Source organism: Scophthalmus maximus, chromosome 11 (genome assembly GCF_022379125.1).
Source record: "Scophthalmus maximus strain ysfricsl-2021 chromosome 11, ASM2237912v1, whole genome shotgun sequence".
NCBI lineage: Eukaryota > Metazoa > Chordata > Actinopteri > Pleuronectiformes > Scophthalmidae > Scophthalmus > Scophthalmus maximus.
In genome coordinates this window covers 6,071,405-6,084,825 of record NC_061525.1, presented here as the reverse complement: position 1 = coordinate 6,084,825, position 13,421 = coordinate 6,071,405, and the positions used below count along the sequence as shown (strand labels likewise).

Genomic DNA, 13,421 nt, shown 5'->3' with positions numbered 1-13,421 from the left:
AAAGTGCTAAAATATAATATATAGTTGAGTGGTGGCTGCCCACCCCTCGCGGGGAGGGCGTCACAAGCCGTTTGGCAGTGGACGTGCTGGGGTGTAAGGTTTGACCGTGTTCTGGATGTAGGAAGGGCCTGAGCCATTCGGAGCACAGTAGGCGAGTACAAGTGCCTTGAATCGGATTCGTGCCACCATCGGGTGTGTTTCATTTTTCTAAGTGGCAAAAATCTGACAGGATAATAGTACAGAGATAAAATTTCATATTGATCAATCAATTACTTTTACAAATCCTAGGTTAAACCCATCTTGGGTAAGTGAAAATTCTTAACCAAAACCAATCACTTGCAATGCACTGTAGGAAATGCACAGACTGCCTGCTGTGGCGACTGTCTCTGACCTGTTCTCCTCTGGGATGTGCAGGGCCATCATGATGAGGGGTTCAGTGCACTCCACCATCCAGCCCAACCTCTCACTCACTCTGCCCATCTCCGGGTTGAGGAAGTGATTGGGCATACGGCTCCAGATAACTGGTGTCAGCATCTGGACATCCAGCCTGGGAGGGCACTGGGGGACGGGGTTATTACGCTCGCTGCGGAACATGGCTGCTGAGATCGGCATGATGTTCTGATATGGGAGGGAGAGAGAGAGAGAGAGAGAGAGAGAGAGAGAGGAGGGGAGAAAGGGGGAGGAGATAAAAGAGAAAATGAAGAATAAGACAAACAGGCAGCTGGATTTTAAAAAGGAAGAAAGTAATGGAAATAAGACAAGTAGGAAAGCACAGAAAATAACAGCATGAAGCTGACAGCCCTATCATTTGCTGACACTTTTAACAGAGACTCCTGTAAGCACCTAAGTTCCATGCTTAATTATCAATTCCACACTTAATTGATAAATTGGAGAATTAAACAGAATTACATGAAGTAATCACTTAAGTGAAATTTAACTTTCACTTCCCTCCTTATGTGGCACACGTGTTCCACATTGGTAAAACATCAATGACACTGAACCATTTTAATCTCAACGGAGACACACAGTCACCAACTAGCAGGGCCACTTTCAACATCGGTTGGGGAGGAGTCCTGATGAGGGGTTGACCCAATCAGATAGACACATGTCTGAAGAGAAGAGGAAGAACGGGAACTGGAGAAGCATAAGAAGTTTCTGACCTTGAGTTTGCCAAGCTCCAGCTGCACCATGTTCTGATTGGAGGGTTGAATGAAGACGGCAGGGAACAGCTTGGTGTTGGGCTCCACCTGAAATAAAACACCTCCGGCTTTACAGCTCAGGAACATTCTGTAACTCGTCCTGACTCATGTGAGGTTGAGTCTGATGAACAAATACACGGGCAACCTGTAAGAGCAGACGTACCTGATAGAAGGTGTTTATCTCTTTTCCATTGGCTGTGAAGGTCATTAGACCCGTTGCAAGGTCAACCAGACAGCCAACCACCATGTCCTCCTGGCTGAAGCGGGTCTGCTGATTGCTGACCAGGTCGCCTCCCCACACCATGTAGCAGTTACTGTGCTTCATACTGCAAAGAAACAGCAAATACACTGCTATGTTAAAACTAATGTCACCTAAACTTCTTCAATATGGCATTGCTTTAAATCACAGAGGGACAACGCCAAAACAAAGTAACGAAAAGGGAAAATGGCAAAGAACCCATAGACAACCACACTTACATACTTTCCCTTTTCCTCTCAATAGATGTTGTTGAGGCAGTTTTTGTAGTAATCTTTTTATAGTTATTTACCTTTTTAGTAGATATGCGTGCTTCAGTATACCAGTGGAAAGACAAAATGTATTTTTGGCTAACCTGGCATAATTAGAAAACAAGGAGACCAAGTATTGAACGTTGGGGGACACCACAGGGAATAAAACACATGATCAAGCTCTGTATTTATTCACAATAGTCTGGATAGTCAGCTCTATGAGACAAGTTGGTGACAGAGTACAGCTGGTTTAACGGATGAAAAAGTATTTTCAGAGAAGAACAATATATCTAAATCACAAAATTTAAACAAAAATTAAAAAATATATATATATATATACCCACAGCATGTAGTATTTGGCATTGCTCTGGTAAATCAAAAGACTAACCTGTCGTGTATGTTGCCTTTGTCGTCTCCCACAGTCACAGTGACACTGCGCACTTTGGAGAGGTCAAAGTTGGGATCATACATGTGGTAGTCAGGAGTGACCCAGCCAACCCACACATCAGAGGGCTCCTGGCCAGCAAAGATCCTCAAAGAATAGTAATACTGAAAATAGAAAAAAGTAAGAGAAATATTACTACTACTACAAGAAGAAAATATCTGTGTGTAATATCTAAAAGCAGCTTGATTGGATTGTCTTTAGACACTATAATGACGTCAGCAGTATGGTGCAAACTAATTCTAACTGTAGTCTAGTCTAGATTTTTAGCTAAACAGTTGGGGTCATCTTGAAAAGAGGTATAAATCAATCATGAGCACTCGATTAGACTAATGTTTCACTCACAGTGGTGGTACTTAGGATGGTCTCAGGGTCATCTCTGTCATCAGGAACCACGTCTTCCACCAAACGTGGCACCGTGGGAGGTGCAGGAGCAGGGGCCAGAGGTGTCATGGCAGCCTTCTTAGCCTTGGAGAAAAATCTAATTTGCACAGAAGATAACATATATTTCTTTTTGTCTTACTTAATGAAATGGATGATTAAATCTTATGGCTGCACGAACCATGTTTGGTCATTTCTCGGTAGCGTTAAGTAATGACCTGCACGCAGCACCACCCTTATTATGGTGGTGTTGGTGAAATCAAAAACAAAAGAGAAAACAACAGTACACTGTTTTTGATTCAATCCCTGCAGGCTGAAAATTAATCAATAAGAGGATGGCTTCATTATTTACATGATAATGTGAACCATATACCCTCTACAGGCTTGTTCCTCTCCTCTATAGATTAACCTGCCACACTTACCCTATTTTCTTTCCCTTTTCTGACATTGTGTCCTTCTCATTTTCCACAGAGATCTCCTTGGCTACAGAGGGCTCCTTCTTATCCTCCTCCTGCTCCTTGCGGCTGGCAGACTTCTTCAGAACTTCAAACTCGGAGTCCGGCTCAATTACCACCACTTCCTCCTCTGGGATGGTGAGGGCACGGGTCAGAGGGGTGGTTCCTGCTGGGATCTTGAAGGTCTCGTTGAACTGGATGGGCATACTGAGTCTAAGGAACATCATATCCGTATTGGCGTTCTGTGAGCCAAAGGTCTTATGGGTCAGCTTCAGACAGGGGGCGCTGTCCACAGTCCCATCTACACGCGAGACCTGAGAAACAACATGTTTAATTACATTAAAATGATCTATTTTCTAAGTTCTAGGTTCAGTAAACATTAAAAGTGACAATGTATACTTACCTCAATATGATTGTGATCGCTGGGTACAGGCACAAACTGGGGCAAACTTTTACTGAACCACATGGTAATGTCTCGCTTCATATTGATGGCAAAAGGTTCAAATCCTTCCTGCAGGCCACAGATGGCAAAGTAGCGCAGGCTGCTGACGTTCTGACCAAGGTTAATCCTCCCGACCTGAGACAGGCCCAGGGCGCACACTGGGATAAAACCTGAGAGAGTAATAATGCCACAGGTATTGGTAAAAAATATTTCCGATTGGAATTGAAATACCACTTCACTGGATAGATTAAATTCATTAGCAATGCTGTCGATTGAAAAGCGACTGAAGCGTGGCATCCCTGAATCAGGGATGTTGTACATCATTAGTAGACCTATTTTATTTACTTCTGTATATTCAGCTCAGCAAACATTTCGTATTCATTTTATATTGTGTGTTGTTCAGCCGTGTTTGTAGTGGGTGGTTCTTTGTCACGCACACTGGTTATAGCCTGTTAGCTTTGAATTGTGTTGACTAATGCGGCGTTGTTTGCTGCTTGCTGGTATGTTTTTGTAATGTCTATTCTCAATTGTAATTACAAAACATAATTTACTATAACAAGTATGTGTAATAAACGTAATTATTAAAATAACGATATCAAAAGTGGGCGTGGCTTGCAATTGAGGGCCCAGAGCCAGTGCCTGCCCCACTAGAATATTTGACCACGTTCTGCTGCTACTGGTCTAAGGAAACTTCCTCTCAGTAAGCTCTTACCTTCTCCAATTTCAATGTCCTTGAAAGCCATCTCCGAGCCCGAGTCACTGATCAGCATTTCTCCGTTGAGTGTGAACATGATGTTCATCTCAGTAAGGTCAATCATACAACCAACTACGTCACCAGACTGCCACTGGCGACCGAATGGGTCATTACCAATATGCCATCTTTGAGCCTGGAAAGGGATACATCAATAAATCATCTACAAAACACAACTTCAAATTTCTGTGCAACAAATAAAATCAGAGACATGACTGGTCAGGCAATAGTGTACTGGTGTAATCTTTTCTAACTACTAAGACTTGGATCTGGATTTATGTCCATTTTAAACTCAGATTTGTCTTGGTGCTACTCCAATGAATGTTGACGTGACTTTTTCCAAGCAATAAAAATATTTAATTGGTCAATTTCATAAATCCATAACTCATCTGTTCATCGTTATGATATATTTGAAAAGACAAGCAATTGATAAATGATGAAACTAAAAGATGGGGACAGACCTTATTGCCATTAAAGACGTAGGCCAGTTCATCTGCTCCCAGTTCCGTGTCCGAGCGGACACTGGGCCGTGCCCAGCCCACTCTCATCTCCCCCGTGGTCAACGCCTCGAACTCAAAGTACCACTTGCCTTGAGTGATAGCGTACGACTTCTCTGCCCTGAAGATTCGTACCTTGTCCCCGCGGGTGTTCTCGAGGCCATGGCCAGCTGCGGAGAAAGAGGGAGAAGGGACAGATAAGATTGAGAAGATTTGAGATACAGGAGATGTGCCTGGTGGGGTTAGAAGTTTGAAATTGCATGATACTCAACACTTTAGCGTGGAGTAAATTGACTTACTGCTCTCCTGATCTGGAGGCTCAATGTTGTAGCCATAGCCAATGAGGGTGCGGACAGCATTGTTAACACTGTCTCGGTTGGTTTTCTTAGTTCTCTCATCCAGCAGGTTGTAAGGTACCAGACGAGGGTTTCGCTTATTTAAGATGTCCTGCGGAGTGTGATGGAATACAGCTTGATGCAAAATAAGCAAAAAATGTATAGATTAATTCAACAAAATTAAGGTTTCGGAAAATGGTTACCTGCACGATACTGTAGGTCCATCCTTGTCGTACCCGGTCCCTTGCCCAAACATTGTGCCCATTTTCTGCCAGTTTTTCTACAAGCTGGTTCTGATTTGGTGTCAGTTTAACATGGTTGAGGTCAAGGGGGGCAGGCTTGTATCCATTGGTCATCACATAGCTGGAGAGGAGACCAAAGGCCATATTTAGATATACACAAAAGACAAAGCAGAAAGTTAATTCATACAGACAAGAAAATATCCCTGTCGCCATACGTCTTGGGCAGCTTGATCTTCTTGAGATTCTCTTCTGCCTTCTCATCCCCCATACCAACGTGACAACCCAGCGCCAGGAGAGTCCTATGGGATATGAAAGAAAAAGGCTACATCAACAGTGTCCGATGGGGAGAAATGTCCTCCTCTGGGCCTCAGAGCTCTCACACTGAAACCTCTTCAGAACCTTGTTACCAACTCACTTAAGAGTCTCTCCAGACATCTGCAGGTTGTAGTTCCTCTCTGGTTCAGGAAGATTCTGGAAGTCCACCAGACAAGGATGGAGTTTCTTGTTGTCATCCCTGAACTGTTGAGGAAGGTGACAGTAGATTAACCAACTAGCTGAAGCTAAATTAAAAAAACCTCACCAATTAAATTTGTCTTTGTTTGCGTCAATACACAATACCTACATTGTGTTACCTATATTTGATTGATACATACCAGACAATCTTCAGTGTCCAGAGAGCCTGCTCATATATTAGCAAAACTACATTTTCTTATCATGCACCCTGGGTTTGGAAAAATGTACAAGTTCAACTTTATCTGGAAACAAATTTCAATCAACAGATTCCAAATTGTTTTCATGAGGAATGTAATTCATTCATATTGTCTTTAAATACTTTCAATATCTCTATCGTGTCTCTCAGGGGTGTGTTCTATGTAACTGTGTGACATTTATACAAATAAACACAAGAACACTCAGGATCTGGATCTGGATATCTCCCAAAATGTAATCACCTATTAACATGCCCAAGACCTATCATTGATCAAATTTCCATGCAACTTTGTCCTAAATATTTTGGCTAATCCTGCTATCAAACAAACTGACAAACCTAACGAATCACATAACCTTCATGCCATTGTCAAACTGCATCTGTCTTGCAGTGCTGACTTTATACTCACACTCCCATAGGTCCAGCCCTGCTCAATACGAGTCACAGCCCAGAGCTCGTGGATATTCTCTGCCAGCTTCTCTCGGATACGCTCCAAGTGGGGTGGCAACACAATCTATATCGAACAAGGGAAAGTCAGCAAGCAAAAGCAAACGCACACAGCACATGGTTCAAAGTCTGACTTTGGGTCACCTGAACAGTGTCCACGGGGCACGGGGTGAACGAGGTGTGGGTGAGGGACAGCGTGGGACCCAGCAGGTTTCGAACGCCATTGAAGTCGTGCTTGTACTCCTTGATGGGTTCAATGCGCATCCTGTCTCTGGGCAGCAGAGCCTCGTAGCACGGGGCATAGCCAGGCGGGGGCATGAACTTGAAGTCTCCATGGCGACCACCAAGAAGAAACCGAGCCCTGTGGAGACAGAAACAAGAGTCAGCCCGAGTCTTTACCTCTTTGAGAGCGAGGTCTTTATATATTTTATATATCACCAAAGCACTTTATGGCAACAGTGTCTTGAACTTAATAAGAGACTCATAAAGAAAAACATTTCTATGCCAATCCTTCAGGCCGGGACTGTTCTCTTCCTCTCTGTCAATTTAATATAAGCCCCAACTCAGCACTGCCAGAATCATTACGCACGGCAGTTGTAAAGTCTCTTTTGGGAGACAAAAGGTTTTGGAGGAATTATTTGAGAGATAACTGAAAGGGGTTGGAGCCATTTATAGAATTAAAAATGAAAAGATTGTCATATAAAATGTAAGTACTGTCTAAAGCATAATTAATCATCTGAGATTTTGTGTTTCGACATTTTGTATGTGTATCCCTACATTTGCACTTACTTGACTCCAGCGGAGAAGCTGATGACGGGGAAGAAGAGGCCGTCCACGTTGAAGTTTTCAAACATGCCCTGAACTGGGTGGCCATTGATACGGAAGGAGATACTGGGCACGCTCAGATCCAGACAGCAACTGACGACATCCTCAGCATCAAGGGTGTGTGCACTGGGCGAAGCAACCTGGCGAGCAACAGTACCTGTACCGCAGAGCACAGGGCAAAGAAGCCATATAACAAGGCATAAAGCATCATAGTAAATAATGTTAGAAACAAGTCAGGGGAATCAACTTACCGGACCATAGGTGCAGTCCATCAAAGCCGTAAGAGTAGAGGTCATCCCCCACACCGTTTCCTCCCCAGCCTTCTCCTCCTCCAGGGTAGGGGCTGTAGCCCTCGGTCATAGCCCAGCCCACACGCAGGTGGGTAGCATGTGCCGTCACAAAGGGTTCCACGTAGTCCACCATCATCTCAAAGTAAAACTTCTTATACTGCGTGGATCCCTCACATGTCCCCAGGAAGATGTTGGGCCTTACACTGAGCACAGAAGAGACGATATTTCAAAATCAACTCATACAGGCAACAAAGCAGTGTTGTCTTTTAAATATATAAAATCAGGTAACCCCCTGTTAAGTTTAATTACCTGGTGACATAGTTTACAATGTTGGTCTGCAGCAAGAGCTCACGACCCGGGAGCAGGTTTTCAGTGATGAGGTTCTGGTTGGACCTCACAGCTACACCATTACACACACACAGAGAGCGCAAGACATCCAGGACCTGAAGACGGGACGGGACGAGACAGACATTAATGTCATCTTTATGTGTAAAGCAGAGCAGACAGTTCACATTTTTCATCCAGAGGATACGGTCGCAGTGTTTTTCAGCACCTGCAAAAGTGCCTGGTAAAAAACCTGTCAAATGGAACAAATTCAATTGCTGTCAGTTGATGTTACATTCCCACCCTGTTCCCGGCAATGAGGAGGGAGACAAACCTTGTGGTTCCTTCCATGCTTGTCCAGGAGAGAGATGATGGATTTAATGTGGTTCTCCTGGATGATGTTCAGAACCTCAGGGCTTTCAATTAGCACACAGTACAGCACCTCGAGAATACCTAACAGAGAGGAGGACACATTCTTAGCATTTACATAAAGAGCTATGCATGCATAGGAGAAAAATGTAACAATGCGAGAAAAATCATTAATAAGAATATGGTTCAAAGAAGAAAAATTGCTCAAAATAATTACATACACAATCCCACATAATATCAATGGAAAATTTGCATCATAAGCTAATTTTCTCATAGGCTCACATCACTTGTATGTCTAATTCCTACGGAAGATGCAGCGGAATCGTTAACAGCGATCAGTCAGTTTCTAGTGACAACAACTCTGCTTTGTGGCTAGTGGATGTATCAGTGAATGAGTGAGGCACGTCTGATACCAGAGGAGGCCTCCAGACGGTCCAGCTTGCTGACCAGCCAGTCCAGGTTGTCGCAGAACAACGCGCAGTTGGACCGGTTTCCCCTGATTAAGGAAGCTGTTTGGTGGAGACGCGGAGAGTAAAACGATGTTACTTTATTCAGAAAAGACTATTTCATTTGAATTGTATCGTTTTGTATCTATAGTGACTCTTCTACCCAGCAGCTCATAAAGGAGGTTGACAATCTCCTTCCAGGACTCCGCAGCTTCCTCCCCCGCAAATTCAGAGAAGTGAGCAGCAGTGTTGTACACATTCAGACGGTCGATGCACTCCAGCACGATGGTGATCATACCCTGAGAATGAAAACAGAGACACAGGGACCACGAAGGTTGAGCATACATTATTATTATTATTATACTTTTTCAGTACCGTTACTGTTGCTGGCAGTGCTGTAGTTTTAGGGTAGAGTTTGTAATTATGTTTATGAGTTGAGGTTGGACATGTACTTGGGATGGTTGGAGTTAAACGTTTGGTTTAATGAGTTTCCCAAGCATATACCATATCAATAAAACTTGACCATGTTCACTTTTAAATAATCATATTGGGAGGACATGAACATGTTAATAGAAGCACCTTTTAGGTACACAAGAAAATTAGGCTCGGGGTTAGTGTATGAGATGTGCGTGTAAGGCATAGACTGTAAATAAAAACTGTAAAATGTAAAATGAAGCCGATGCAGAAGGGCCTGAAGCCTGTATTCCCTGGAATGACCTGCAGAGGGACGACTCCACTGGCTGCAAAATGAGGTCAGTTTCTATAGAAGTCGATGAATAAAATGACTTCTCACTTGATTTATAACGTCAGCAAACAGTTTCCTGAGAAATGTATGGTTCAATCTCTTTCTTCTTCAATACAGCATGATGTTCATTTTGTAAATTATCCTAAAACACAATACATTTAGAGTGAAATAGACGATAAAGCACGGTAGGCATAGGGGCATGGCTACAGCATGATTGCCAGCTAGTACTGTCCGATCGGTGCCTTGGGTGCAGGTGTAGGTGGGCGCGCAATGAACAGTCTCTTAGTCTGACCCATCCCCAGCTCTTAAGCTTGGTTTAAAAACAAAAAACAAGATGGTGCTGGTCAAAATACTAAACTTTTGTGGCTTCAAGATGTCACGGTGACGACACGGTGGGTTGCCACTTGGTGTGAGGTCATCACAGACATCAGCGATGTGTCAAAAGTGCAAGTTCCCCAGAGGGCCTGTGCGGCTGTGCAGGCAGCATGCAGATTACCTCCTCTTGGAAGAGATTCTGCCGGTTGCGGAGGGAGCGGAGCTTGGTCTGTTTCTCCTCGTGCTCTAGTTCCTCCTCGGGTGGACGGAAGTAGAAGATGAGATCCTGAAGGGAGAGGATGACCCCCTCGAGGGGGAGCGACAGAGCCGCTAGTGATTTGCTCTTCCCACTCAGAGAGTCCAATCCCCTGGAAAAACACAGGCAAATCAACATAAATTCTCAAATTCTCTCTTTTTTTTTTTATCCCTCACACACTGGGGCTGTAAGATAATATGAGATGTTAGATGACGGACGACTTCTGGCCGATGCCTCTACTGTTTTGAAACATTACCACATTCTGTCACAAATCCTTGCATTCTGTCACAAAGATGACTTTTCTTCTCACCTCTCCACATTTGTAAATAATACCTACTTGATGAACTGCCTGAAGAGGCCCGTGGTGCTGTAAATCATCCGGGCAGCCTGAGACTCCTCAGTCTGTGAGCGGGACACAGTCAGGGCATCGTCCATATGACCCTCCTGGTGCAGAATGACCTGGAGACACAGACAACATCCTCGCATGAGATGACATCCCCCAGTTTTCTATCTGTCCTTCTCCTACAAGCCTCGTGTCTGGTTGCTGCTTGTGTAAGATGGATGAAAGTATGTTCATCTCATCCATAAGTTACAGCAAAAACAAGGTTTAAGAATCTTTCAGAGTGTGGGAGTGACAAGTGCAACACCACTGTAAACATCAGTGTTCACTGCTACATAAATACAGCATGTATCTTATTTTTATACCTTTCTCTTCATCATCCCCAAACGAGCAGCTTTGGCATCCAGGGCCGCGTATGTGAGCCACAGGCCTGTGGACACATGCTGGACGAAGCACATGGACTCTCCGTACTTTATCTCTGGAATGCCCATCCCTTCAACATCACGCTTCTGAGCCACCTCCACCTTATCCTGCTCAGCGGAGCCAGGAGGGAAGGAGGGGCAAAGGGACAGAGGGAAGGGAGAAAGAGTTCATTAGAGATGTGATGATTGCATGATAATAGACAGACATGATCATAAAACGGCAGTCCAGAGACACTTTATCTGTTCATGCTGACCTTTGAAGCACGGAAGCAGAAAGCGGACAGTTTGGTGTTGGCCCTCTCTGGGTCGACCACCAACAGGCCCTTTTCCTCATCCTGACACAGGTACCGGCCTGTGGTGATATGTCGAATACGGAACGACTGCCCCCATTTCATGTGGCTGCCACTCCAGCTGCAGGCGGTGAGAAGAAGAAAAAAAAAAATTAAGAAGCGAACAAAGCTTTTTAAAATGTACTTTATAATTATAATATTTGTCCAGCGACTGTTTGTTCCTTTACTAGTATTTTAAGTGTGTGAAAAAGTAACTGATCAGACACGGTGCACATACAGCATGAAAAGTAAAAAAAAACCCCACATCTATCTATCTTGTGTTGCAAGAACTTCCTATCCAAGGTATACCCACACAAATTTCTTATTAACTATGTAAATTCCTTGAGGGGACATTCACCTGATTCTGAGAGGCTCCAACCTCCACAGGGATCGAGCCTGACCGCACACAGCACCGCCTTCATAGTGAGCCATCCTGTAGCAGAGTGGAGCAGACACACACACACAGGGCCATATGACAAAAGACCAACTTGATATTTTCTATCTTCTTTATGTATATTGTGAGATCTTCTTCCTTCTACCTGCGCTTTTCCTCTCCTTCCTCTGGTGTAGAGATGGCGAGACACTCGTCCATGTGACCATGGAAGAGCCTCAAAACGTGACCTCCTGTCAGAAACCCTGCGAAGAATAACCAACACCGCAATGAGTGTGTGCTGTGCGCACTGGCTGGACATGTGTGTATGAATCACTTAGCAAATATATATGTATATGTTACACTGTCAGATTTCTGATCAAATTTCGGACCGAATATCACTAGTTAAATTAACTCTTGTATTGTACTCTTGTAACTCTGTATTTTATAGGTTCACAGTCAATATTTTGAAGAACTCTAATCTGCGTTGATCATGTGTTGTGTATGTGTACTGTGTGTTTCCAGGTTTGTACCCTCAGCTAGTTCGCATCCTGAACTGATTGGGTTCATGTTCCACAGGGTCTGCATGAAGGAGGCGTCGACCATCAGATCTCCACTGGCGTAGGACAAGTGCTGAGGACAGGGGACGAGAAAAGGATCGGGAAAAAGGTTTGGTTTAGCAGAGCTTCCACTATGTCTAAATCCTCAATTGCACAACCACAAAAGTGGATGGAGACACGAGGAGACTTACCAGGTATCTCTCAGAGGACACGCTGACCAGGATGAGGTCGTCACCCACCCTGACCTTTTCACCTTCTGACCTTTGCTTGGAGGCTGGATGAATGGTCCACCAACATGCCTCGCCTGCAAGAAGAGCAAGAACAACATAGAGATTGACTCTTGCAGCTGATGTTTTTTATCTAAGCCAAAAAACAGAAAAGGTTCACTCACAACATATTTTTCCAACACAGTAATGTTTATAATAACAATGTTTATATTTCTCAGCCAAACTAAAAAGTGAGAGATATGCTCTGCTGACTCAATTTAAGTCAATAGTTTTGTTTAGGCCAACTTGGCATAATTCAAAAACAATCTAACAGAACTACCAGAGAATCTATGTTTCTATAATATCTTGAAAAGGGTTCTCCGAATGTGGCTGTACCTATGGAATCTTCTTGTAAGCCCACGTCGAAGGCCAGCTTGTCCGTGAGGGAGCGTGATGTGGTCAAACAGCTCAGGTACTGGGGAGAAAGTTTTTATTCAGGACATGACCAGAACTTTGCCAGAGATGCATTCAAGATTTTGACTTTTAACTACAGTTCAGACAGGACCACTAGAGTCAAAAATGAATTCATTTCAATAATCGCAATTAGTTATATTTGCCGTAACGGCTCTGTTCTGGGACCTCCCTGACCTTCCACGTGCATCGAGTAAAGCCTGAAGTAGGGAGGGCACATCTCAATTACACAATCTGGTAATAACCAATCTTACCATGCTTGAGTGGTGGTGTCTCAGCAGGATGGCATGACCGTACAGTAAGGTACGATGTCCTCCACCTTGGGACGACTGAAGAGGAGAAGACAGGAAATTATTTAACAGACCAGCCTGACATTATTATTAAGATGTCAAACTGTTAAGACTGGATCCCAACAAACCATCGCCATTGTCTGCTTGTTGAGACTATATTCTATAATTACACAGTATATTGCAAATGTCATTATATTACTATATGTGAATATTAGTTTATATGTTGCATAAGCAAAGACTGTTAAGTATATCCCTTAGATGGGATAAGGGTATGTAATTAAAATCATTGACCAATAACACTGACTTTATTCCCAAAATACAATTTTGGTCCATTTTCATACAAATAGAAGAAGAAAACAGAAAAAGAACCAAATCATTACCAAAGCAGTGATGAAATATTGCTGAAACTAATACTATAGTACTACGAAACTAATCTTTTCCAATAAATCATAGACATCA

General features: G+C 43.5%; 1 protein-coding gene across 14 annotated transcripts in view; it reads right to left on the bottom strand.

The window, feature by feature from the left end:
- The window catches only part of ryr1b (ryanodine receptor 1b (skeletal)), a 65,174-nt gene that overhangs the window by 35,511 nt on the left and 16,242 nt on the right, over positions 1 to 13,421 (bottom strand). For all 14 annotated transcript variants that reach the window (XM_047335379.1, XM_047335384.1, XM_047335389.1 and 11 more), the window contains exons 4-34: positions 12,927 to 13,001; positions 12,598 to 12,676; positions 12,187 to 12,299; positions 11,969 to 12,068; positions 11,605 to 11,701; positions 11,424 to 11,498; positions 10,991 to 11,147; positions 10,680 to 10,844; positions 10,312 to 10,433; positions 9,900 to 10,086; positions 8,822 to 8,957; positions 8,626 to 8,721; positions 8,178 to 8,296; positions 7,829 to 7,962; positions 7,481 to 7,722; positions 7,194 to 7,386; positions 6,549 to 6,765; positions 6,367 to 6,471; positions 5,667 to 5,770; positions 5,467 to 5,550; positions 5,213 to 5,372; positions 4,974 to 5,121; positions 4,639 to 4,844; positions 4,139 to 4,313; positions 3,388 to 3,596; positions 2,952 to 3,298; positions 2,494 to 2,629; positions 2,095 to 2,255; positions 1,363 to 1,525; positions 1,161 to 1,247; positions 392 to 618 (exon numbers count right to left, since the gene is read on the bottom strand). In XM_047335379.1, the coding sequence (XP_047191335.1) occupies positions 392 to 618; positions 1,161 to 1,247; positions 1,363 to 1,525; positions 2,095 to 2,255; positions 2,494 to 2,629; positions 2,952 to 3,298; positions 3,388 to 3,596; positions 4,139 to 4,313; positions 4,639 to 4,844; positions 4,974 to 5,121; positions 5,213 to 5,372; positions 5,467 to 5,550; positions 5,667 to 5,770; positions 6,367 to 6,471; positions 6,549 to 6,765; positions 7,194 to 7,386; positions 7,481 to 7,722; positions 7,829 to 7,962; positions 8,178 to 8,296; positions 8,626 to 8,721; positions 8,822 to 8,957; positions 9,900 to 10,086; positions 10,312 to 10,433; positions 10,680 to 10,844; positions 10,991 to 11,147; positions 11,424 to 11,498; positions 11,605 to 11,701; positions 11,969 to 12,068; positions 12,187 to 12,299; positions 12,598 to 12,676; positions 12,927 to 13,001 (4,619 nt within the window). The remainder of the gene's footprint in view (positions 1 to 391; positions 619 to 1,160; positions 1,248 to 1,362; positions 1,526 to 2,094; positions 2,256 to 2,493; positions 2,630 to 2,951; positions 3,299 to 3,387; positions 3,597 to 4,138; positions 4,314 to 4,638; positions 4,845 to 4,973; positions 5,122 to 5,212; positions 5,373 to 5,466; positions 5,551 to 5,666; positions 5,771 to 6,366; positions 6,472 to 6,548; positions 6,766 to 7,193; positions 7,387 to 7,480; positions 7,723 to 7,828; positions 7,963 to 8,177; positions 8,297 to 8,625; positions 8,722 to 8,821; positions 8,958 to 9,899; positions 10,087 to 10,311; positions 10,434 to 10,679; positions 10,845 to 10,990; positions 11,148 to 11,423; positions 11,499 to 11,604; positions 11,702 to 11,968; positions 12,069 to 12,186; positions 12,300 to 12,597; positions 12,677 to 12,926; positions 13,002 to 13,421) is intronic.